We start from the raw sequence: 26,684 nt of genomic DNA, 5'->3' as shown, positions 1-26,684 counted from the left end.
GGCTTCCCAGTGCAGCACAGAGTTTTACACAAACTTCCAGCCACAGAGGATTTACATTTTATATATGATGGCAATGTGCCAGCTAGCTGCTGTTAGCTGCCGGAGCCTCAGTGACACTGACCTAGTTTCCTGTGTCTCATTTGCATTTAAAGAGATAAAATACCTTAAGGATGAAGCACCACAGCAGTTCAATCACTCTGCCCAAACAGCAAATGAGACACAGGAAACTACGTCAGCGACACTGAGGCTCCGGCAGCTAACAGCAGTTAGCATTTGGAAAAGCCGTCATTTGCCGACTCTCGCCGGCACATTGTCGTCATATATAAAATGCATTCCAGGAATTTGCACAATGTGACGTCAGATACCCTGCAGAAGTCAACATTGCGTGTTTTATCTCCTGTACTTAGACTGAGGAGAACCACAAAAACATGTATGAATGGGAATTTTGCATAATATGACTGTGAATTTGGTAACAACACAAAGTTGTTTCATATGTTCAGACGTCACATTTACTTTAAAATCACAGCGCGTTACCGTGTTCATCTACGAGGAATGGGAGTCTAAAGCCAAGCTGGACCCTGTGAGGTTGTATTTGGACACAGTGTTTATATTTTAACATGCATTAACTATAAACTATTTACTGAACAAGTTAACTTCAATCCTAATTTCAAATGTCAGCAGTTTTGGTGATTGCAGCAGCTACAAATCCAGTAGTTGTTCAGACAGTTGTGTTTGGATCAAAACGGTAATTTAACTCAACAGCAGTGCCATCAACTGAGCCCCTTATTGATCTATGCAGACCTCAAATGCATCTGATCCACTTGAAACAGACAAATAAGTAGTTTTTCAGCCCAACACATTTAGATATTTCCAGGAATCAGTAGATAAAATCACTCCTAATGTGTGGCACTGTTGCTGCTGCGGTCTTTTCGATTGAATTGGTGAGTAACCGTCTAGAATGTGGTTGTGAGTTTGGCTCAAACACTGAATTTCACCTTGGACTGAAGCTTGTGTAAATACACCGAGTGCAGAGCTGTATCTGACAGCAGCTCCGGCGGCAGCGTCAGTGTCGTCTCTTTTGTCCAAGAAAGAATTTGTGACAAAAGCATCTCCCTCAACAACCTCAGAATTAGGACTAAAGTGACGTTATGGCTTGAGATTGTCATAATAAGAGTGACTTCTTATATAAACACGAATGACTGAATCTTTGCTGCAGCACCACCACCACCACCACCACCACCCTTCTCATTGTTTACATGTTCCACCCACATTTTGAAAGAAAGAGATTATTTTCAGTCTAAAGGCAGAGGCTGTAGTTATTCCCATGTAGTCGGGCCACGTATGACGCTACCGCCAATTAAAGCTACATTAATCCAAGAAGATGTCTGACCAGGACGACAGCTTCAAATAATTATCTAAATATCTGCAGTAAGTAGTGTTAAAGCATGTGTGTGTGTGTGTGTGGTGGACCTCTTACAGTGACTGGAGAGAATGGAGGCTCTTCAAGGCTGCAGCAGGCACCGTCTTCAGCTGATTATTCTGGAGCATCCTGAGGATTTAATGAAAAAAAAAAATCATGATTTTAACTCACAACAGTTCTTCTAACATCATGGATGTAAAACGGTGTCCTATGTGTGCTGTTTATGTCAATCCACAATCCTGACTTAACCAATCATTCCCGTCTCAGTGTCGGTGAAACGAAACGACACCAAACTCCAGGTTAAGTCTCCACTTAACGAAAACTAAGTCTAAAATTATAACTAGCAGTGAGAAGTTAACTGAAATCAAAATTTAAAAAAAGAAATAAAAACTACAATGAAATGTTGGTGCGCACCAAATGCTGTGGTTCGGTTCGTTCGCGTAGGTGTGAATGTAATCTCGGCCCTTTGGTGAGCATCAAATCAACCGGTCCGAGACCTGCCTGAAGGGGTGGTCTCGGACCGCTTTATCCGCCCTACTTTGGTACGGTTCTTTTGGTGTGAAAGCAACCAAACGGGACGAAACAGTCTAGTTTAACGCATACGGGATAACCCCGGATTTCCACTGGGTGCGTCAGCGCCTTGGAACCTCGCAAACTGAAAAACTAAATAAAAATAAAAACAAAAATTGAAAAACTATAATAATCTTGGTCTCCATGAGTATAAATCATAGGTATAAGCATATAGGCCCCCGTTCAAAAGTATACACTCCATACATTGTTAATGTGGTAAACGACTTAATGGAATATGTACATAGGTGTATAGAGGCCCATTTCCAGTGTTCTGATGGTACATTGTGTTTGCTAATCACATTAGAAGGCTATTGGATGATTAGAAAACCCTTGAAAAACCTTGTGCAATGATGTTAGCACAGCTGAAAAGTTTTGCTGGTTCTTTGACGAAAAGGGCAAAATTGTTATTATGAATAAAAATCTTTATTTCTAATCTTGTTAATGTCTTGACTATATTTTCTATTCATTTTGCAACTCTTTTGATGAATAAAAGTGTGACTTTTAATTAAAAAACACAAAAAATTTTATAGGTGACCCCAATGCTATATGTGTTTTCATATCTGGTATCAAATAGCACACCACAAAGGTTAAGCTCGAAACTAAAGAATAAAGAGGGTTCAGTGTCCACATCTATGCCAGCACACTGCTGCGTGTGCTGCTGCCTCTTGTAAATTATGCATTTTTTATTTATTTTTTTGTCAGAGACAGAGAGACTGTTTGTAGTTGGAACTGTATGACTATGATTAACATAGAAATAACTGACAGCATCACAGTGTCACCACAAGCTGCAGTATTTATTCTCTCCACCAGTGTGTGGTGGAAAAATGCACACAGTGTGTGTGTGTGTGTGTGTGTGTGTACCAACACTGTTGGTGGTGGTGGTGGTGGTTGTATGCTTACAGGACTTTGAGCTGATGCAGGCCAGACAGGGCTTCAGGGTGGATGAATGACAGGTCATTCCCCGCAAGGCGGCTGAGTGAGAGAAAGAGAAAAAGCTTATTTTATTATTATTATTACATAAAAATGACACTTCCCTGTGTAGAAATCTTACAGCCACACAGAGTATGTATCACAGTTCTGAATAAGGCAGCCCCGTGGTGTCGAGAACTTCACATTCAGAGCCTCAGTAGATCAAGTTTCAGCTCACAAGCTGAACACAGGGTCTGGGGTGTCAAAGACATGTGGCTGTGTCATGGCCTGTTGTCACTTCATCTGGCACCTATGAGAGATTAGAACTTTTCCTGGATGTCCCTTCCTTTAGTTCCCCTTCTGAGCCTCTCAACCATCACTATCCAGAGCAGGGGTGTCAAACTTAATTACAGTGCAGGCTGATATTAAAGGCTTTGTCCAAGTCGAGGGCGAGACCAAAAAGTAAGAACATTGCAAGCTTATAGAAAAATAAAGTAACAAACACACCACATTCGGAGTTATACATATATAAAATCTACTTGGACCAACCATTTCAAAGTTATATACACATCTGCTGGAGTATTAACAAAAAACATCAGTGTAAGAGTGGTAAATGTTGATTTATGAATGATTTTCCATTGAAATCAGCAGGACAGTAATGCAATTTCCATCTGTCGTACCTGATTTCCTCTGGTAGATTTCAGTAGAACAGCACATACAGGGATCTGAGCCAATAATTTGCCGTACTCAATCATTTTAACTCGACATATAACTGCTAAAAGAGAGGGAACAAAATACAAAAGAGGGACTGAGACCCATTATAAAAACCTCCTACCCCCCCCCTCTGGTTCTGGCTCGGTGCTTTCAAAGTCCACATTTAATTTGTTTATGTCTTTTTCGGGTGAAGTAACTTGATAAATGTGTCAATGGAGGAGCAGCAAAGACGTAACATATTATCTTGAGGGCTGAACACAATTGTAAAAAGAGTTCTGAAGAGTTTGACACATGCTATAGAGAGTGAAAGGGAATTCACCAACAGTGCAGGCAGTGCAACTAACCCTGGCGCGGTCGCCGTTGCAAATCGCTTTCATTCTAATCAATGAGAGCATTTCCACTCGTCGCGCTGCGGAAAATCTCGGCAGCGTCTCGCTGCGTCAAAGCACTTTCGATAGGTAGCAGTTCTATTTTAGCAGTTGACGCTGCTGAATCACGTAAATTTCAACAGAGCAGATCGCACCAGACAGGAAGTGCGACACAGACTCAAAGTAAAATATGTCCGCCCCCCCCTTTCAAAATAAAACACAATACGCAGGTCATATAGCCTGTCACAACTTCACATTAACGATTGTTGAAGTGGAGAAACATCCAATCATTTATGACACCAGATCAACAGTTCTTCCACGTCCGAGAATGAAAAGAAGCTGTGTTGTTGTTGTCGTTTCCTTTATACACACAGTCTATCCCGGGATCTCGCAAACTCGCGTCCGTTCGAGATTATCGTGTGATCTTCCGTGAATACCGCTGGCTCACAAGGCACCGCGTAGAATCGGAGCAGAACCGCGGCAACGCGCCCAGTGGAAATCCAGGGTAACCGTGTGGCAATCTAAGTTACTTTTTTAACCTTAAACAGTGGAACAACAGGGACAGATGATCAATGGACCAATTCCAATGTATGCATTATGTATAATATATACAAGTTCTGAATGACTAAATTCAGTAAATCTGCTGATTACCCTGTTTCAACCAAAACTGCTCTAAAGGGCTGCAATAATGAATCAATATCTAATCATTAACTAAATTAATCGGCAACTATTTTGATATTCAAATAATCTATTTAGTGTGTTGTTGTTTTTTTAATAATAATTTCTGTGTTTTAAACATCTTAAAGGCAAACATTTTCTGTTTTCTGTGCTGCACAAAACCAAGACATCATTTAAAACGAATTATTCTGCTTTGTGGACAACGATGCTGTCATTTTTACACCTTCTAGAACTGTTAAAATGAAGATGTTCACACCACATTTGTGCCATTTCAAGTTATTTTCTGCTTGTGTTACAGATATTCTTCTCCCGTGACGAGGTAAGAGCCCACAACATGACTCGGCTAAAACGCTGTTGCTGGTTTTTATTTAGATTTATACAGTCTGTGCATATTATAGTATGCAATATATAGGATTCTGTCTGATTAACCGATCCAGTGATTTTGACCAGTATCAGACAACGGTCTCCGCTGTAGTGTTGATTCAGGGAGTGAATCACAACCTTCTGTTGTCAGGGAGTGTTTATGCCACCCTATTCTACAGAGTGCTGTATGACCGCTTGCAGCACTGTTAATAAAAAAAAAAAACAATTCATAAAATAAAGTAATGAAAACTGTGACGTTATACAGTTGTGTTGTCCTTTTTTAACGCTGCAATATAGCAGGCATACACATATTCAAAATTTAAACTATGAAAGAAAAAAAAACTGTGAAGCCAAGTGAAAATATGCAGAAGGCCGGTAAATCCCCGACTGGGCCAGTGAGCAAAAAAAGTGTTACGTAGGACACTGATTTATAATAAGACAGCTGCTTCAGCCTCTGTACAAAATGACTTTAGGGGGAGGGGACACTTCCTTTCCTGCTCAGTACAGGAAGTGTATAGGAAATAAGGGTGTAAATAAGCACGGGACAGACTGACTGGCACACAGAGACCAAGTATCCTATCTGCCCTGAGAGATTAGCAACAGATTTATCACTGCAATGTAGGCCAGGCTGAATTACCTGCAACAGGAGCTGCTGGGTGTGAGAATGGAGGCTCTTACAAGACCACATGAACTTCTTGTGACTCACAACTGGACATTTGTTTGTGTGCAATAAATTGCAATGGTTTCACGGGTTAAACTGCACCTGTTTGCATTTAAAATCTTTGATTTCAATTTATGGATAATAATAAAAGTCCCAACAAAGACTCCACCAAATGCAGACCAACTGCATGTTTACACGGTGGTTTGGGCCAGACACAAGTTACTGTCTACTCTTTGATTTGTGGTTGACCAAAACTATCATATGTGGATGCAAATGCTCACCAGCTTTGTATAAAAAAAGAACATGAACTTCAACAACACAAAAAAACAACATATTAAACCCATTTATGTGACTCTACGCAGCTGAAATTTGTGACCCGTCACGGCCAAAGAGGGCGCAAGTCGGCCCAGCACAAAACGAGTGAAACATGAAAAAAGTTTGTAAGAAGATCGCTGTGAATTGTGGCTACTTAATATGCATGCTAGGGATGGGACTTTTTTGTCCACAAAACGATCGACAATCGACACGTGCGCACCTCGACAAAAAAAATAAAATTTAAAAAAGTCTAAGTGTCACAAACATATAAAGTTCACGCCAGCGAGGTTAAAGAAGCTGTGCACGAAAAGGTGAGCCTGCTGTCCAGGCTCCCTGCGCTCTTACATGATGGTGCGGGCATTGAGGAGGACGAGTCACCGGCCCGTTTTTGTTAATGGAAAAGGTGAGGGCGGGTCGGTAAGGTAACTATGGAGCTTCGGCCGCTGTCTGTGGTGCTCAAAGGCCGGTTTGTAGGATGAGTGTGTGGCCAGTCACCTGTAAGGTTAGCCTACATGGTGACAACAGCAGTTCTCTCCAGTGGCTGCGCGTGTCCAATCGTGTGTGTATGCGTGCATGCAGTGCGAACAAGCTTGCGCTAATGTTTATGACGGGGGTGGGGGACACAACAATAAGCCGTCTACACGATTGAAGACAGCAGCGGAGAGAAAACTCTCCGCTCCGCTTTTTTTTGCCCCTCATTTTTAGTATCGCTGCTTTGATGGTCAATAATGGACATTACAGCCATGTTTTTGAGCCTAAAACGACGTAGTACACTGTAGAATAGTTTCCACCCCAGCATTGCTGCTGTTGCTGAAAAAAAAAAAGACAAAAAAAGACAAAAAAAACGACACGTGGACCTCAGCAATCGACTCTCAAAATGTCTGAAATTCCCATCCCTAATTACACGCACAGCAAGGGGGGGTGGGGGAGGGGGTGGAACTAACAGTCATTTCTTTTATTCATTATTTTATTTATTGTCTTTTAGTTTCCAACTCCATTGTTCTCCACACGGGGGCCCTCCATTCCGGGAGTTCTGTCTGGCCTGCCTGCGGGGGTCCTGTCCTGGGGGCTGTCCGGACCTGGATAGCTAGGGAGTCCCAGCCCAGGGCCTTATGGCCGTTGTATGGGCGCTGTGATGTCTGGGTCGGGGTTGTCTCTGCGGCGGCAGCCCCTGTAGTCATGGCCTTGGGCGACTCTCGTTGGGGATGGCTCCCATAGGTTGGTGTTTCCTCACTTGGTCTATCAGTGCTCAGCTATACTCCATTTTGTGGGTCTAGCGTGTGTGTGTGTGTGTGTGTGTTACATGAGGGTGCGGCGAGTGGGGATGTTTATGGGGTTTGTTTTGTTTTATTTTATTTAAATGTAAAGCACTTTGTGCTACATTCCTATGTATGAAAGGTGCTATATTAATAAAGTAAATTTGAATTTGAATTTCCAGGTTTGACAAACACTGATCAATGTAACATTTTCTGACATTTTATGGACCAAACGATTAATCGAGAAAATAATCGACAGATTAATCGATTGCAAAAATAATTGTTAGTTGCAGCTCTATTTAAAAGTACCGAAAAAAGGTACCGTATCAGTAGTTCAATTACGAATGGTACCCTACCTTAGTTCTGCAATGCATCTTTAACTCCAAGAACATTTACTGCAGTTCTAGCAAAGACCACAGTACAAGTTGTCACGTGTTTATGGCTGCCTACAAATTCACATTCTTATGCTTCATTCATTCTTCTGGCACATTTTAAGGTAATCCAGTAGAATTTCATCACAATCACCGTCACAACCAGCTAATCGACACATGCTAACACGGCCTGACAGAACTTATAAGTCACCATTCAGGTTTCACAATACAGAGAGCTTCTCCTTTTCCCATCTCTCAGCAAATTCAGTGCACGTCCCTCCAGGCTTTGATAAGGACAGAAGAATGTGCTAAATCTCGCTAAGGAAAGGATAAATCCTCTCCTTGTGAAACACCACTCCCACAGGTTTACCTTTGTCAATAGTAAACTGACAAAGAGCCCTGTGGGGCAGGCTGACGGCAGTAAGAAGCACGGACATGTGCTGCTAAGATTGCAAAAAAAATAAAAAATAAAACTCTAACAATTTTGCAATTTATTTTCTACTTGGGAAACCAATGTGGCAAAACCCAATCCGTCCTCCCACAACATGCTCTCACATGTACAACACACACCTTGTATTACCGTTGTTGGTATAGGCAGCTCTTGATTATAAACCGATGACTTCATTTCCAGTGTTTACTTTGTTACTTCAAAATGTCATACGACCAATGTCTATAATCTTGTCTTTGTAACAGAGTTGTCAAGTGCTGGGGCTGTCAGTGACTGGGCGGCTTAAATGATTTACATAAAAAAGTACAAGCCTGTACAAAGATGGTAACTCCTACTAATACTCGTCTGACACTTAATGCAACAGTGAAGTGTAATAGATGTCATGCTGTTTTGATTCAGGCCACTGACAGACTTCTCCATGGAGGCAGCAACAAAGACTTGCGAGGAATTGAAGTTGTTGGGAGTCATCATCAACTGTGTGCCAAAACTGACATAATAGAATTTCTCTGAAACTGAACTATGTAACAGACAGTGAAATACGAGCGGCTCTAAATATCAAGTCTGTTATACATATCGTCATCCTTCCTCGTGCAATATGATAAACGATACGGCAGGGCAAATGTAGATATTTTCATTCGTAAATGAAGGCATTCTGAAATAAACCGTCCCAAAATCCTGCACTTTTCACGGACGTTTTGTTTTCTTCAGTAAGCCAGATATTTTGATGTATCGCTATATGATTGTCTTGCAATATATTCATAATCAATCATTATAATAATCTCTTGATCGTGATATTATTGGTATCATGGACCGTGTATCGCATATCGTATTGTGAGGTACCAATGTGAAATCAATGACTTGACTCCCTCTCTCTGATTTATAAAGTGTGCCACAATGAGGGACAGAGACCGGGCTCTAGAGTGCATCCAAATCTTTCCAAAACTCACACTCAAGGAAGCTCACTCCAGTAGACCACACTACAGTACATTTGAGCTTCAAATGAAATGAAGGCATTCATCTACACAATCACTTACCCTACCGTTCCAAAGTTGGGGTCAACTATACAATTTAGTTGCGTTTTCCATTAAAAGTCATACTTTCATTTATCAAAACAGTGCGCAAAATGAATAGAAGATACGAAATAATGATTTTTATTCAAAATAATAATTTTGCCCTTTCTTCAAAGAACTAGTAAAACTGTTTTCAGCTGTGCTAACCAAATCGCACAAGGGTTTTCTAATCATCCAATAGCCTTCGAACGCGATTAGCACAGAACACAATGTACCATTAGAACACTGGAAATGGGCCTCTATACACCTATGTACATATTCCATTAAAAAATGGAAGTGTGTACAAAGTAGGGATGCAACCAATTAATTGATTATCGATTAATTGTCGATAAGAAATTACTCGATTAAAATAAATTAATTGCAATTAATTGCGTTTTGAACCCGTAATTCCCCGCCAGTCCACGTGAGGGCGCGCTTGACGCCAGACGTACTTGACGCACACGCGGGAACACAAGCGAAGCAAGGCTCCGACGACAACAAGACAAACGAGAAGCGGTAACTGACGGGGTGAAGAGGGGAAAGCGGAGTGCAGTATGGAGCCACTTCAAGTTAGTAAATGACGACAAAGACACCAAATGCACAATATGTGGAAGTATTTTAAAGTACAACAACTCCACAACTTCGTTGAAATACCACCTAAATATGTCACATTCAGCCATGCTACAAGCAGCGAGTGGTTCTTCTCAGCCTACAATCACCACAGCGGATTACATTACCCAACGGATATGTAACATGGTTACTACAGACATACTGCCGATGTCGATGACGGACAGGGATTTCGAGAGGTAATAAAGTACATCGAGCCAGGGTACAATATCCCCTCTAGAACAACCATAACCACGCGTGTGGAAGCAAGCTACGCGAGGGAGAACGCCGAGTTGAAAACACAACTTGCAACCGCGAATGTGGCCCTCACAACAGACTGTTGGACTTCGTTGAATACAGAAAGCTACATCCCAGTTACATGCCACTACATTGAACCGGACTGGTCTACTAATGTTATTGTGATATGGGTCACATTTCCCAGTTTAAAGGGGATTATACATGCTGATGTGCATTGTACAAATGTGACACCTTATTTACTTTTCGGAGTGTATTTTATTTATTTTATTATGCTGCTAAGAGACAGTGCACTAATTTATTTTCATGTTAAAGTAGCCTACATAGTATTGTATTCTTTTCAGTAATGTGTTTTTTTTATGCTGCTGCTATTAATGTTTCCAATGTCGCAGATGAGAGAATGCCCAATTTATTTTCATGTCAAGTAGCCTGTGACCAAAATGCCATTCCCTGCCCTCAAGTTAGCCCAGAATAAATCTTTGATTAAGGAATATGATTTGCATTTTTTCTTTATATCATAAGGAAGATAGCATGTCTTATCTATTAATCGATCATCGATGGATAAGATGAAACAACTATCGATTAATGAATTACTCGATAATTTGCATCCCTAGTACAAAGTGTGTTTCCTTCAAAAATAAGGACATTTCTGAGTGACCCCAAACTTTTGAACACTATTGTACATAAGTATGATGATTGTATATGGGAAATGACAAAAGGGCAACACTTGAAATTGTGGCACTGGTGGCGACAAAATTTGGGTGCACCTTAATTGCACCTAAGCATGGATAGCAACCTCAATCCATCTATTACCACATTATCCTCCACATGAAGGTCGTGGATGGGTGCTGTGCCAATCTCAGCTGACATGACAGTCCATCACAGGAACACTTGTTCCGACCGGGTCTTAACCCAGGTCTTCTTGCTTAACACTACACCAACCATGTGGCCCCTTGGACAGTAACTGAGGAACCTATTAATAATGAATGAACAAACTGAAAACATGTTTATTTTCATCTGTATGGACCTCACATCAGGGGTAGTTGGTGACATGATGGTATTACCATTTTTGGCCGTCACCTTTTTGCTGCTTATTCAAGATTTTCAAGGTATAAAAGTATTTTATGGGATATAACCTGACAAATATGGTGACCTACCTCAAGTACCCGCCTTATACCACAACACAATCATACCCCATATAACTGATGAGCAGAGAAATGGAAAAGAGAATTGCAGAGAGCCATACACAGAAGTAAAATGATTATGTTTACATTCATTTGAAATGAAACCTGTTTTCTGGATTTATTTATTCTAACAATCCACGTAGTAAGACAAGCAGGAGAGGCTTTGAGGGGAGGCATTGTGACAATGTTTTCTCTTTCTTTCCAATAAAACCATGTTATTGGAATAGAAATAATGGATTTCATTTTATTTTCTTCAGTCTGTGTGTGTGTGTGTTTGCAGCAAACCCAGAGGTCAGAAACATTAACACGTATACTTAAATGTGTGTTTATTTATTGAAAGTCATAACATCACTGCACTATTCAACATGACCACATATCTCGTGTTTTCCTCTGCTGTGCAGCCCTAATTCAATTTGTATGAAATTAAACGTTAATTACACACAGATGATAATTAAATATGGAATATAGGAACAGTGTTTAATGAATACTATATTTAAATATGTGCAGTTCACTACAGATAGAAAAAAAAGAACAGTCTCATGGTCACAGGTTATTTTCAACAATATATACAAACTGCACGGGAGACAGAGAATACCTGTCATCACTTCGGCTCGGCTTTGTTGCGCCTTTGGCAAGAAAGACAGAGAGCAGAGGAGATTGCGTGACTACGACGGAGGGAATATTCCTCCCTTTTCTTCACTCCTGACGTGAACGAGGATAGCCCAATCTCTCTCTCTGTCAACTCTTTCTCTCCCTGTCTTTGCCCTCGGGGCCCTTGCTCTGGTTCACTGACACTGCCACAGCCCTAAAGTGAAAAAAGTCAACCACCAAAGTTCACAGAGACGAGCCTGAAGACGTGTTCCCGGAAAAAAGAGAGGCTTGAACTAAGGGTACGCGTCAATCAAAAATATCTTCCTTTAAGAACAACAACACAGGCGACAGGAGTCCATCCATTTACTGTGATCTAAGACAAGAAGCAGCAGCAAGACGGGGTTGGTTTTTAGCCTCATTGCCATGGAAACCATTGTTTTGCCCTCTTCCTTCCTGTCTTGCATTCCTTCGTACAATGTGATGAAAAGTGAATTGCCTTTCAACAAAAGCAGATTGGAGTGTTGCGTGGAAAAGAAGAGGGTGAAGAGTGGATCGGCTGAAAGATGCACGAGAGCTAAAAAAAAAAAAAGTGGAGCTGTGACTTGCTGGTCAGTTTGAATTCCCTGGGCCGCATGCTACCTGATATCAGGTAGACAGATTTTATCTCTGACTGCCAGCAGCGCTGAGCCAGACAGCAGAGTATTTAAAGAGTAAAGAAATAACAAACACCCACTCAGATCAGATCACCACTCAACAAAGTTCCACAGCAGAGACATGCTGTTGCCACCCTGATAATCCTTTAAAAGCAAAAAAAAAATCCACACAGGATGTCACGTGATTGCAGCTTCAGTACACGGTGTCTCACCTCATCTTTTTTAATTGAGGTTTACTGCACCTTTTGTAAACGCCCGTTTTTTTTTTTCAATTCATGAATGGTGAGTGATTCGTTAGCTCACGCAATGCTGTGCTTATCTGCTTCAGAGTGAGCTGTGTGCCCATGCCTTATGTTTGTGTGTGTGTTTTTTTTGCATCTCAGACGCAAAATACCCAGGTGCATATCATAAAGCCCAGCCCTCATGTCAACATTGCACAGAGAAAATACATCATTAACAAGAAAGGAAGGAGAGGGGAGGGCGGTGGGCATGTACTCACAGTTCTTCGAGATAGGGGAAGTTCTTGAATACATAGGCTGGAAGCTCCGTGATGTTGTTCATGCTCAGGTCACTGTGGAAAACAGGAATTAGAAATGCAGTTAAACCTCTGCGTTCCAGTGTTGGTTAAGCCTTCATGTAAGATCTTGGCCTTCTAATATCCTTATTTTCCCCCTGGTTTTTCAAGTGTCACACGAATCATTTTCCACGTCTTATTTGGGAAATTCAAAATAAAGTTGTTTGTGTATGGCGTCTTTATTTTCCCCGCTCAACTAGAACAAACACGTAATTACGGCAGCAGATAGATTTGTAAACTGCATACATGGACACAAACAACGGGGCAGCTCCGTCAGAGATCTCTCTCCCCAGGTTTTTGTGCCTGCATGTGTGCGAACTGAACAAGAAAAAAGTCTTGAAAAGGCCCTTCTCTTTAGCCGCAGGGAACTTCATTTTTCAGAACAACTTCAAGTAAAGATAGGCATGTGGCAGCATGAAAAATATGCACAGGACTTGATTTGCTTCCCCCAACAAAGCTAATATGAGTTTTTTTATCTTCATAGTGGTAATGCAAACAAAAAACAGACACATTTGTGCAACTAAAAATGTGATATTGTTAGGTGTAATGAAACATGAAATAATACAATTATAACCATTAGCCTAAATAATGCCATTTAAATGGACTGATTTCTCTGTCCTAATATTAACACACACACACACACACACACACACACACACACACACACACACACACACACACACACACACACACACACACAGTGGGGAATCTATTTATTGAATTATGAATTAAGTAAGTCCACCTCCACTATGTGGCAATTTTTGGCATATTCCAGTTGACTTATTTTGTCACAAAACAAAACTTACATTTATTCAATTCAAATGTATTTGTGTAGTGTTGATTCATAACATACTTTATCTCACAGCACTTCACTTTTTCCTTGGAAAGCTTTAGACCTCAAAAGTAATGTTATTATTTTATAGTCTTCCAATCATCCATGAATTGTAAAATCTGTCTCGTCAGTTCATCAATGTACTAATAAACCTGGACTTCACCGTCCTTTTATGACCCTTGTCTTTAGGGTGAGGATTCTGGAAATGCACAGAGCACCTAAGCCAGTTTGGATTAGGTTTAGTAAGATTTCAGTCAAACTAACGTGTTCAATTTTATATTTTTAAAAGTCCAGTTTACATCCGACAAACGCGATAATTCAACATTTTCGTCCATCTTGTCAACACCCCCTCCCCCCCACCCCCATATACCATCCCCCAGAAGAGATCTTTCATGTCATGCCTGAAAAAAACATCCGGGATTCACAAATGTATCGACCCCCCCTTTCACTCTCCCACTGGCCATCTTGAATTTCACTGCCAGATCTCTCTAGGACCTTGTGTGTGGGCCTCTGAATCCTACGAGGATCATATTGCCCTTCCTCTGCAGTCCCAAATACACACACACACACACACACACACACACACACACAGTACACACACACACACACACACACACACACGTAAAGCAGCCTTAAAAGGCGGGCCCTGAAAGAACCCTCATCATCCCTGCAACCTATGTCCCATCTCCACTTACCTGGCTATCCAATTACCATAACGACTGCTCAGCTACAACGATTCCTTCAACATCTACAAACCCCTTATGTTGTTTTTTTTTGTCTTAACTCAACTGCAACCACTGCTGCCAATCTGCCACCACCTGAGGTCAGGAGGATGCATCCTTAACCACATTTTAAACTGTTCCGACTTAAACGTCTGCAGACTGTTGACTGGTCTCTGAACCACATGCAGGCTTTGGGGAGCATGGGAGGCCTGACTGCATGACTATATCACACTTCCTCCCTCCCTCTGCATTTGGCTGCTTTACTCATCAAGGTCCTGGCTTGTCCCCGGGCTAAGATAGATTGAGGAGGACACTAAAAATGCAGCTGTGATAAATGGTGACGAGCTTTAAACGCTTCCACAAACAGGTATCGGTGCATTTCAGCCACCAGGACTGGACACAGTATCCCAGGGGGTGAAGGGAAATGCTCTTCCTCACAGAGAACAAATGTACAAAAGCATCTTCTACCATGGAGACATCCGAGGACATGCGTGAGGACACATCATGTGTGTTCTACATTAATGTTTCTGTAATCTAGGGAAGTCCTGAGACTTCCATTGCAGCAGACCTGCAGGGAAAGCTTAGGGCTAAACCACTTTTGTCAGGTTAAAACTAGTGTATATGGTAATCTAGTAATATTAGGGTGAATTCCAATTCCTTGCTTAACCCTCAATCTTAACCCTCAATCTCAAAAATGTGCGCTCCCTCTAGTGCAAGTGCTGTCCCGATTCTCATAAAAATTAAATTGAGGGGCAAGTTTAAGGGCTGTATCGCCCTGAATATTAATATTTTCCGTGACCACCCTTGGGAGCAAGGGCTACCCAGAACGCATTGTGTGTTTTCACATAAGAAAGATGGCGTCGAAAGCAGCGAAGCGAGTGCGATACAAATTAAGTATTTTCTTTGTTAATAGAGATATAAAAATGATGAAAACCATTGTATTATCTTAGGCCCATATTATGGATTACTGACGTCATTGTTGTGTAACATTTATTTTTATTTTACGATCTTTTGTCAATAGCCGGCCGGTGTGCACACGCGATCGTTTGCTATCGTTTACTATCGTTTACCCTTCAATAAGCCGTGGTGTGTGGTAACTGTCAGCTGAATATGTCCATGGTTGTGGTATTTGTATAAGTATCATCTTATAACTAACTGACAACCTAATAACTTGACTGAAATAAAATAATAAATATAATAATTGTGACGTAAATGTGTTCTTCTTCTTCTTTTTTGGAGTTGACAGACTGGACGCAGCTTTTGTGTTATTCTGCCCCCCGCAGTCTAAAGACATATCTGCATTTAAGGGGTGTCCCATTTCTAAGTGACAAAATAACCCTCAACACTTGGTTTTGAGGGCCAGTTAAGATTAAGGGTTGAGCTTGAAGGTTAAGATTGAGGGTTAAGATAGGAATTGGAATTGGCCCTTAGTCAGTGATCCAGGTCCAACTCTTTGTAGTTTTGTGTAAAGTATTTGAATTACATATTTTGTGTTAAAAATGGGTGTATGTACAGCCTTCTCTGGCTAAATACCTCCCATTATATTTGAAGGTTCATATTAGCTGGCTCTTACCAGGCTTTCGTCACTGTCCCGGTGACTTTTAAAGAGAAGCTTTCATTAGGGAGAATCTACCTCCACCATATCAATGTGATACAGTCATTTTATTTGTATTTAATTGTGATTTACTGTGGTAATGTTTTTAACTATGACGCTTTTAGCGTCATGTTAAACCATCATACTCTTTCAAAACCATTAATCTACAGTAGTTTCCATAAAGAAGAAATAACCAGCATCAAGTGGAGCATTTCTGTGATATTACATTTTTCGCTCCCTCTCTCTCTCTGATATCCAATCCGGTGATTTTGACCAGTTTGCATGTTTTCCCAACGTCTCTGTGGGCTTTCTACAGGTACTCCGACTTCCTCCCACAGTCCACAGGCATGCAGGGTGGGGTGAGGATAAATGGAGACTCTTAAATCAGTAATTACCAGGGACTGAAGGTGGGTTTTTGAAGAGCGTTGTTGAATAAATGTGCTGATTCATTAAGTGTGATTCATTTATCAAACACATACTGTATTTCTAAATGTCTGGTTTACCCAATCAACCCATAACCCTACCCCTGACCTTGAGCCTAAAGCCCAATTTATACTCCTGCGTAAAGTGCTCTGTGTAGGTTTACGTAGAGACTCACGTTGATGCAGAGCCTGTCGAAGAGCCTCTGCGTCGTCTCCGACTGCACAAAATATTTTTTAAGTGTCCGTCACTCCGTCAAGGGACAATGGAGACGGCAAGAGCTGCGATTGGTCCTCAGGACAGGCCAAGCTAAGCTGCTCTGTGCCGGCTCACAGTGCGCACCGAGCGTCCACAGAGGTGGCGCTGATCACCGCCGACAACGTTGCTGGCAAACTATAAATACGTCATATCTTAATACACAAACCACATGTTTAGACTCTAAATGGCCAATTTCTCGCCTCAAATTATCTTAATACTGCGTTCCGTGACACAGAAAATTGAGAAACGGCCACTGTTTCAAAAACAGTCTTTCTCTCTCTTTTTCTCTCAGACGCCATTGCTCACTGTAGCCAGGAGCACAACAACCTTGCGCGGCGACCCCTACTGATCGGGCGGGAAATTGCAGCGCGTATCCGTCCACGACGCAGAAGTATGAAGGCTCGAGGTGTCTCCGTGGTTACGCAGTCGGATAACGCATACGCAGTCAGAGAAGCCTAACCCTAGCCAAGGTACAAAAACAGAAATATGCACAAATTTGCTCTTGATAAGCTTGAATTCAGGGTCCCCAAATGAAAAAGTTTGAGAGACACTGCTCTAAACTGACCATAGGTGTGAACTTGAGTCTGAATGGTTGTTTATTTACTCTGCCTCTTCCCCAATGCCAGCTGCAAATAGCTCCAGCTCCCCTGTGACCCTCAAAGGATAAGCGGTATAGATAATGGATGGGAATCCTAAATGTGCTCTCCATATGCAACAAAAAAAACGTTGCCTGTTTAGTATATTTGCCATTTGTCAAACCAACTTCTGAATATTGTTCATTCATCATTCTGAAACTGTCAAATCCCCAGACCCAAGACTCTGTTTTAATGATCCGAGCACATGGTCTTCAAGTGCGTTGAGGGTACAAATTTCACTTTTTAGCTTCACTCTCTTTTAAATACATAAAATGTTTAATTTTGTAAAGAGAAAAAAAAAAGGTCCAAACTCCAAACTAACCATACGTTTCTTTGAATATTGGGCACAAGATTGAGAAAAGCCCGCATCTGCACTGAGAAACTATGTGATGTGGGATTGGGATTAAATAAACAAGTGAAAAGAAAAGGCTTTACGGACAGAGATTTAATATCCTCCCATCCCCAAGTCCTCGTCTGTTTGTGAGCGGGAACCACAGAGTGGCTTCTTTCACCTCTGCTGACCAAGAACAAAAGTATCATTCATTTAAAAATGGACCGAGGGCACCGAGCAGGCGAGCTCCGCCAGCAGAGAGCAAGACCCCTGACTCCACCCCTCCATTTTCTTTAAATCTCGACCTTGTTCACACTATGAAAAGGCCCTGTGAGATGTTTAGCTGCTGACTCCTCGCTCTTTTGCTCACTTAAAATGCTCGACAGTTCACGCAGACGCCGTGCCAAGAACGAAACCTGTGCAGAGACTTGGTGGCAGGTAAACTACATACCTTCCAAAGGAGTGTTTGCTTTGTAACAGACTCAGGGGCCTCCTCATTTCTCTCATCTGCTTTTCTGTGACAGGGCCTTTCCATTACAGATGCCAACACTCAAGCCCCTGTGGGCTCTAGGTAAGAGTCTACTCCAACACAAGTCATAAGATTTATTGATGAAAATATGCTTTTTCCAAAGTAAAAGGTGCAGTTTACCAGGACAACTACACAGCCTACAACATTACTACCTTGTCATTTCTCTGATTGTAGGGTATTACCAAACACTAACTTGCATTTTCTCCTTTCTTCTATTATGTTTCCATGGTTGTATACTTCAAATATACATACCATAACTAGGCAAGAGACTTTATTGTGACTTTCGAAAGGCTCCATAATTGCAAATACATACTGGAGGTTCAGTGAAGATATCGCAATGACAAAACTTTAATACAAGGGGTTTTTCCTTTACACATCAGCAGACTATTGTCGGTGCATTAGCCACGAGAGAAGGAGTCTTTGCAGCTGCGACGTGTCTCACTAATCCATTATGATCCCTAACCCCACTGCTTCACATACAATAGACGTAGGGAGTGGGAGAGGACAACTAAAGTTCAAGAGACCAGGAGAACAAATGAGAGCAGGACAGAGAGTGGGACAAACAACCTTTCACATACTTTTGAAGAGTTTGAGGTGAATTCACTTTAAAAACCTGCCCAAGATCATTCAGGGAACACTTTGAGATGAGAGGACCTTTAAAAAAACAACTTATTGTTTTCCATTTTTTTGGCATAAATCAGGCCAGTGGAGTGGTGGGGTAAGGGGTATGATATCATTCTGTGAAAACATTGTTTCAGACTGCCCTTAATGCAGTGTAGCATTTTCCCCAGATGAAAAAGTAGTGCTTTAACAGTTTCAGCTGTAAGCTCTGCAGCAGGCCTAGTGTGACATGTCTTAACAGCCTGTTATATTAATCCCCTCCCTGTTTACTCTACCTCACACGATCTTCACATTTGTGATTCCAAGTGGCACAACACTGGTTCTGGTGTATAGCAAGGCTTTGACCACCATCTTTAAAAAAAAAAAAAAAAAACACACAGCAGACCTTAACAATTTAGGGCAAGGTGCCGGAGAGAAGCGTTCTATTCCCTTAACCACATAACACATGCTAAATTAGACAAGTGGGTTGTGTAAACTTTAAGTTTCTTCTTTTTATAATTCAAGGAAGCACAGTAATTACAAGAAAGCCACAATAAATTGCTGTTTTCAGCCGAGTTGCAGAGGTGGTTACTTGGGTTTATGATTAACCCAGTGGCTGTGAAACATAGTGAGGCGTTTCTTCATGGGGCAATCATCAACTGTATCTGCCACCTCCTGCCACCAAACTAACCTGCCTGGTGCCCTACATGTTTTAAATGGCCTTACAGAAGTGCCTTCACCAGAAGAACTTCTTAAAAGTTATACAATTCTGACTTATTTTATGTATCTAAAGCATTGGATATGAGGCACTGCTAGCTACAATCCATGCAGCACAACTCACCCAGATCTAACCCAAACATTACTCATAGTCATACAGCCATTCCTATCCAAAGCTTAAGGGGAAATGGTTTTTCCTGCAACAAGTTCTTGATAAAAAAGGGTTTTTGCCATGGGCCAAACTAACATTTAAAATCTTGTTGGTTTAGAACCTGATTGTCCTGGCTGAGCGCAGGCGTCATTAAGAGCTGTAAAATATTTATTTTCAAGGGGTGTATGCGTCAAGGTCAATTGTTACTCGGCAACAATTTTCATAACTGACTTGGACTTGGACCAAGTGAAAACTCGCCAACATTCACTTGTTCCAGGCTCCCATTCTTGTACTTGCGTTTCACAATTTGGATTTGCTGGTTGGAGAAAACAAAACAAGCAAACAAGACTGCTACCAAGTGTCCACAGAAAAACATTACAAAAGCTTTTTTAATGGATGTAACAGTGCACACTCTATTATATACACACGGTATGTTTTCAGTACACCGCTTAATCAACCAATCGGCTCTATAATGACAAAACAGGCAATTTATCAATGTGTTGATTATGAAGAAAATTAATCTGTTGCCATTTTCCTGAGTAAATTACAACTTCGCTCATAAATTAAGCAACCATGACCAAGTGTTACCGGCTGCTGCAGCTTCTAAAGGGTGCCTGCTAACATTATTATTAACTATATTTATTTATGTACTTTTGACAATTGATCCGGAAAGATATGACATTTGGAGACTCCACCCTGGCACCATTGTCTAGACGGAACAAATTAAGCTAGTATGTAATTGGACGGTGATTACTTGATAATTGTTACCTCTGCCAAGGAGGTGTTTTTTTTTTTTCATTTTTGGCTGTGTTCGTTTGACCTTGAGCAGCATAACTCAAAAAGTAAAATGGCTGAGGATGTCGGTTATTATCAAACCAGGAGTTTATTGCAATATGGTGTCGACATGGATTCAATAACACTGCAAGAAACTTGTTGAAATGTTAGCACTTTTTGTAGTTTATAATAATTACTACTTTCAACGATGCACTGGGTTAGCTTACATCGGGATTACAAACTGTGAAGATTGAAAACTGTAAAGTGGGTAATGCGGTTTAAGTTCAGGACGCCATGCAACTTTTTGCTTGTACTGGAAAATAGGGCTAGGTACCATTTGAAAGCTGCAGTGTAGCGTAGAATGATATGTGGAAGTAGAATGGTTAATAAATGCTAATTAAAGCAGGACAGCAGCAAACTAAGGTTAAGTAATAACCCCCCCCCCCCCCACCCCAATTCTCAGGAATTGACCCTGGTTCTCTGAAACATGAGTGAAGTAGTGATACCAAAAGATAACGTGGATAATATGGACATATGGTTCAGAAAGCTCTGCAGTCTCACCTGAGGGGAGGTGAAAGTCTGAGGGCAACACTAACAGTGTTTTGGCAACAGAAGTTACACACTGGAGCTTTAATCATTCCCACAATAGCATTGTATTCATTCGCAACAAAACAAACCTTTGAATATCAATATAATAACGCATTGTTTTGAATGTTTAACCTTGTCTGTCCATAAAAAAAAGCTTTAAACCCCCAATAAACTGCCTTTTTAAAGTTTTACTCAAGAGCAAAAATCTACAATTACTAAACTAACATAGTTTCACAATAATGATCTGTATCAACGGATTTTATTCTTTTTTTTTATCCAGGACAAAAGACCCTCAAGGAAGCATTTGCACCCACAATTTTCCACAGCAGCGCGAAAACTCAAGCAATGACAAGATGCATCTGTGAATACAGAGACATTTTCTGTGGTGGACAACAAGGATTAAATAAAACAACATACACACAATCACTTAAATTAAAAAAGCACTCTCACTGAGTCAATTATGGTGAATCTCCATTATCTGGATAATCATTAATGGAGACAATCATTAATCTACTTTGTGTGCAAGTTACTTGAAAATACCGTTTAGCGTACAGTCCTAGTGATTTATTTTGAAAATGTCACAAGTGAGGCACTGTAATTTAAGATTCTTGTCATTTTACGAGAAAATATGTATTAAAGCGACAGGTTTTTGTAACATCACGACCGTTTAGGTTCCTTCAACAATGTATTTTCGGAAGAAAAAGATGATAGAGAGTGGACAGGCAGCCCGTTTGTATTCTGCAATAACCCCATGTATAATTTTTCTCAGGAAACTTTCACATTACCACTGTCACGCCAACACTGGAGACAAAAGTATAAACAACCGTCACGGACGTACTTTAACCAAACACTACGACCAGTTTACTACACAGAGACAAAAGCTAAAGTTACACAGAGGCAACCAGAGTTCATCCCACTCACTGCCAATGGGTGGACTTCACAAGCTTTACTACTACCCTAATATTTTGCGATTTTGCGGTGTCACAATAAATAATAATATCACAAAGGTACAATACTATCTATGCACAACAAGAACGGTTTGATTATTGTGGTTATCAATTGACTGGAATACTGTTTTTAAATCATAATATTTGAGCTGAAACGATTAATTTAGTAATCGGTTAATAATCGATTACTAAATTAATCTGCAACTTTTTTGAAAATCTGTTTGAAGCTTTTTCATGATTAAAACAAGATTTCTGATTGTTTTAGCTTCTCAAAGGTTAATATTTCTTGGTTTCCTTGCTCGACATGATTCATCGATTAATCGAGAAAATAATCGACAGATTAATCGATTACGAAAATAATCGTTAGTTGCAGCTCTACAGTGTCATGATATCATAAATAAATATTGTACAGTGGATACTGTAGCAGTCATAACTGTAGGGACTACAGATGAAATTTAGCTAGTAGCTAATTCTGGTAAGGCTGAGAGTCGTGCATTGTCCCTGTCAAATAAACAAATAAATAAATAACATGGATATTATGACTTCGTTTTATAGACACTATCACAAACTCACAATAAAACTTGTAACAGGGTTACTAGCTATAGCCAAATCTTTTAAATTGACTTATTACCGCGGTGTTTTTCATATCTTAACTCCGACTACAGGTCTTAATTATCCAGGAAACTCGTAGTGAAACACTGATGTTGACGACTGTCCATCACTCACTCACAAACACAACAACATCCCGCAAACACATGCACACACAGGCCCTCACGGTGAGACACATGTGTGCTGCACACAGCCATGTTTGGAGTTACTACTTCATTGTAGTCGTTGGCGGCGAGAGTATTAAAAGCACTTACAGATAGTAGGTGAAGGCGCTGAGTCCGGGCGGGACGGTGGTCAGTCCTCTGCCGGAGCAGTCCGCACCTCCATCTTCATCGCAGCTGCATGAGGGGGAACAAACGGCCGTCGACTGCCCTTGACCGGCGGCACCGGGACGAAGGCAGCAGCAGCACCACAAACATATCCAAAACAGTCCCACACGCATTTTCCTCTTTTGTCGGTTCAGGTGAAAGCGACCGGGAGGGAGGTGGAGGGGGAACCGCGGCTCGCGAGGGCTTTGTTTGCGGGTTTTTAATCTACTCCGGACGTCGACTTCTCATGTGGTTTGCTCGGTTGAGGCATTGAAGGAGAGAGAGAGGTGAAGCCTGACCAACAACGAAATGTTAGCGTTCAAAACACCTACACGTAAAAAAAATATCCCCCCCCTCCACCACCACCACCACAACCACCCCGTCCACGTCCAGTTATAGTGCTCAAAAACCGAACGCTGCCTTCGTCGACACGGGGTTTATCTCGCTGGTAAACATTTCTCAAACCCCCCCGTGTGTCGTTGCTCTGTGTAAATGAAGTAGCAGCAGTGCTGGCGACAGGAGCGGAGCCTACCTTGCGTTTTTTTTTTTTTGCGTTTTCGTTGTCCCATTAAATAATCGCCCCCACCCCCCCTCGCGGTTGCCTGTTAACGCGGTGACAGTTGAGAGCTTCGGTTCGAGGAGAATCACTTGCGGCGCTGGGTTGGTTTCCCCTCGCAGGAGAGGACCGTCACTTTTCAGCCAGTTTTCCCCACTCACGTTCCCCCCCACCCCCGCCGCCGCCCCTCCTCTGCTCCTGACATCAACAGCGTGCTTGTTTAAGGCTCTGCAGGCACAGACTCAGACACCCTACCGGACAACCTGCAGCACTGGGCCCGGCCTGTGTGTGTCTGCCGCTGCTGCTGCACACCCACCGCCGACAGGGACTCTCAAAGAGAGAGAAAACAACAACGTCAGGTAAAAAAAAACAAAAAAAACTTTTCCTGCTGCGGTGAAGGAACGTGTTCGAATCCCCACACACACAACTGCAAACTTACCAGGCTGAGCAGGGGCGAGTCTAGGGGCAGAGAGGCTGGGGGCCCCCGGGGTTTCACCTGCATGCAAATAATGAAAAGAAAATTGTAATAATTATGTATTACATATCTGCTGTGGAAATATCTGCAGAGAAGAAAACGTCGTCTTGTGTGGTTTCACAACACCATGAGGAGACGGACACAACTTAAAGGGACACTGTGTAGTATTTATGGGTTTATATAACCCAAAATCCACTCTTTTATACATATTATGTGCTCCTGCATTGTCAAGTCGCTGTATAATAGTTTTTGCTTCATTTTCGTAGTGTTTCAAAAACTCATGTAAAATAATATGGTCGCGGGCCGCGGTTGCATTGCCACTGTTAGCAGCGAGACGCCATGTTTCTACCGGAGCCTGTAAGGACAAACGCGAGAGAACAAATCAAGCGTCGCTTTACTTGTAGCGGAAGTCCCGCCTCCACTCTCTCCGCTTCGTCTGCTACGGCCGTGGTAAATTTTAGCCTCTCCTCTAGATGGCACTATAAACTACTTACTTCACCTTTAATGTTCATTTATGGTGTTGTATGAAACCACACAAGACGATGGTTTCTTCTCTGCAGACGTTTTCACAAGCTAAAGTGTCTCGATGCTGATTGGCCATCCCCTCATCGCGATTTTGTCACCAAAGACGAACATTTTTAACTCGAATTTCAGACGCAATGTGTGCAATTGGCTCAATGTTGACACGCGTCTATCGCTGCACCCAGATGTGCATTGAAAAGTTGTTGCATGACAAATTAGCGCATTGTCCGGTGTAAACATTCATGAAACTACAAACTTTTAGTGTTTTCTGCATATTCCCCATGGCAACAGCGAGCATTAACTGCGTCAACGTTAACGCATGTTAACGGCGTCAATGTTAAAGTGATAGTTAGGAATTTTGGACATAAAACCTATTTTCCAACTCAGCTGGTGTGATGGAGACGTCTGGAGAAATTTCAAGAAATTTCATTCAGTTCTTCTAGTTGCCGAGTTCGCTGGTGCTATGGCTAGCGCAAGTCAATGGTACCTGCTAGCATGGCATTAAAAACACTCATACTGACTCCACAGTGCACCCGAGGCAAATCAATTATAACGGCAGACTATCGATGTACATATCTGTGTTGATAGAATGTTTGAAATAAAACCAACCTTGCAATTTGAAGGATTTATGTCTCAGCAGCAGCAGCAGCGCAGCATACTTCCGGCAGCTGCCGGAAGTATGATGCGCTGCTGCCGGAAGCATGATGCGCTGCTGCTGCTGCTGCTGAGACATAAATCCTTTTTATTTCGTTTTATTTCAAACATTCTATCAACACAGATATGTACATCGATAGTCTGCCGTTATAATTGATTTGCCTCGGGTGCACTGTGGAGTCAGTATGAGTGTTTTTAATGCCATGCTAGCAGGTACCATTGACTTGCGCTAGCCATAGCACCAGCGAACTCGGCAACTAGAAGAACTGAACTGAAAGTAGTCCCCTGGAAATTCATGCGCATAGTTTAGTTTATTCATAGGTTAGTTTTTTTTCAAATATTATTCTATCAACACAGATACATCGATAGTCTGCCGTTACAATTGATTTGCCTCGGGTGCACTGTGGAGTCAGTATGAGTGTTTTTAATGCCATGCTAACTTGTATCATTGACTTGCGCTAGCCATAGCATCAGCGAACTCGGCAACTAGAAGAACTGAATGAAATTTCTTGAAAACGTTTCCAGACGTCTCCATCACACCGGCTGAGTTGGAAAATAGGTCTTCTGTCCAAAATTCCGAACTATCCCTTTAACGCGCGTTAATGCATGACGCGTTTCCATGACGACTGACGGGAAAAAGACACGCATGACGTCATGTTTACGTGACTCCAGATTGTTAAAATGAGTAACGCCAAACTTTAAAAACAGAGGCATAAACATACACAGTACACAGGTACGCTGGTTATTTGTAGAGCTGCTGTTTCCCTTTAATAAACAGAACGCTGCAGTTCCACTGTAGGTGCGATAATGGCACTAAGAGGCTAACACAGCTAACAGTTAACTGGTAAACAGTGCCTGGACTCAAACATGACGTCACGCGTGTCTTTTTCCAGTCAGTCGTCATGGAAACGTGTCATGCGTTAAAGCAGACCTAGACCGAAAGTTCAAATTAACGCTGTTTTTTAGTGTGTATCTGCGTCATTACCTTGTTTTAGAAGCCCTGAAGGTTCTAAACAAACATTTCAGCCACTGCTGAGAACGCTGTGTTTTATTGTAATCTAGGGCTCAGCGAGATCTCTGAAAAAACCTGGTCCGGTTACGTAAACACCGGTTCTCCAGAACAGCAGATCCTCCTGCTCAGGGCACTAGTCCGGGCACATCCGGTTGCGTACATTGAACCGCAGAAGAAGAATAACGTCCGTTGTGGAGGTGTTTCACGAGCGACAGTGTCTTCTGACTCTGGGTCTGACTCCGGGTCAAAGTCATAAAAGGGACTGCGGCGGGGAGTCGTGAAGAAGCTTTTTAAAACACTGTTAAAACAATGTTTTGATAATGAGGAGCAGTGCATCCACCGTTCCAGAGGGGGGAGCTGCACTTTTGAGAGCGGGTGTGCTGAATAGTATTGGCCAATCACAAGACTCTGTCTTCTGGGGATGAGAGTTTACAGCAACTAGGAGGTTTTTGACCATAAAAACAA

General features: G+C 41.7%; 1 protein-coding gene across 1 annotated transcript in view; it reads right to left on the bottom strand.

Annotated features, from left to right (window-relative positions):
* lgr4 (leucine-rich repeat containing G protein-coupled receptor 4) overlaps positions 1–23,215 on the bottom strand; it is a 38,221-nt gene extending 15,006 nt beyond the window's left edge. The window contains exons 1-4 of the mRNA XM_083891057.1: positions 22,947–23,215; positions 12,911–12,982; positions 2,891–2,962; positions 1,478–1,549 (exon numbers count right to left, since the gene is read on the bottom strand). Coding sequence (XP_083747183.1) covers positions 1,478–1,549; positions 2,891–2,962; positions 12,911–12,982; positions 22,947–23,134 — 404 coding nt within the window. The 5' untranslated portion in view covers positions 23,135–23,215. The remainder of the gene's footprint in view (positions 1–1,477; positions 1,550–2,890; positions 2,963–12,910; positions 12,983–22,946) is intronic.
* Positions 23,216–26,684: the final 3,469 nt, after the last annotated feature.

The sequence above is a fragment of the Microchirus variegatus genome (assembly GCF_963457635.1).
Source record: "Microchirus variegatus genome assembly, chromosome: 6".
In the NCBI taxonomy this organism is placed as follows: domain Eukaryota; kingdom Metazoa; phylum Chordata; class Actinopteri; order Pleuronectiformes; family Soleidae; genus Microchirus; species Microchirus variegatus.
This window is presented reverse-complemented; position numbering and strand designations above follow the sequence as displayed.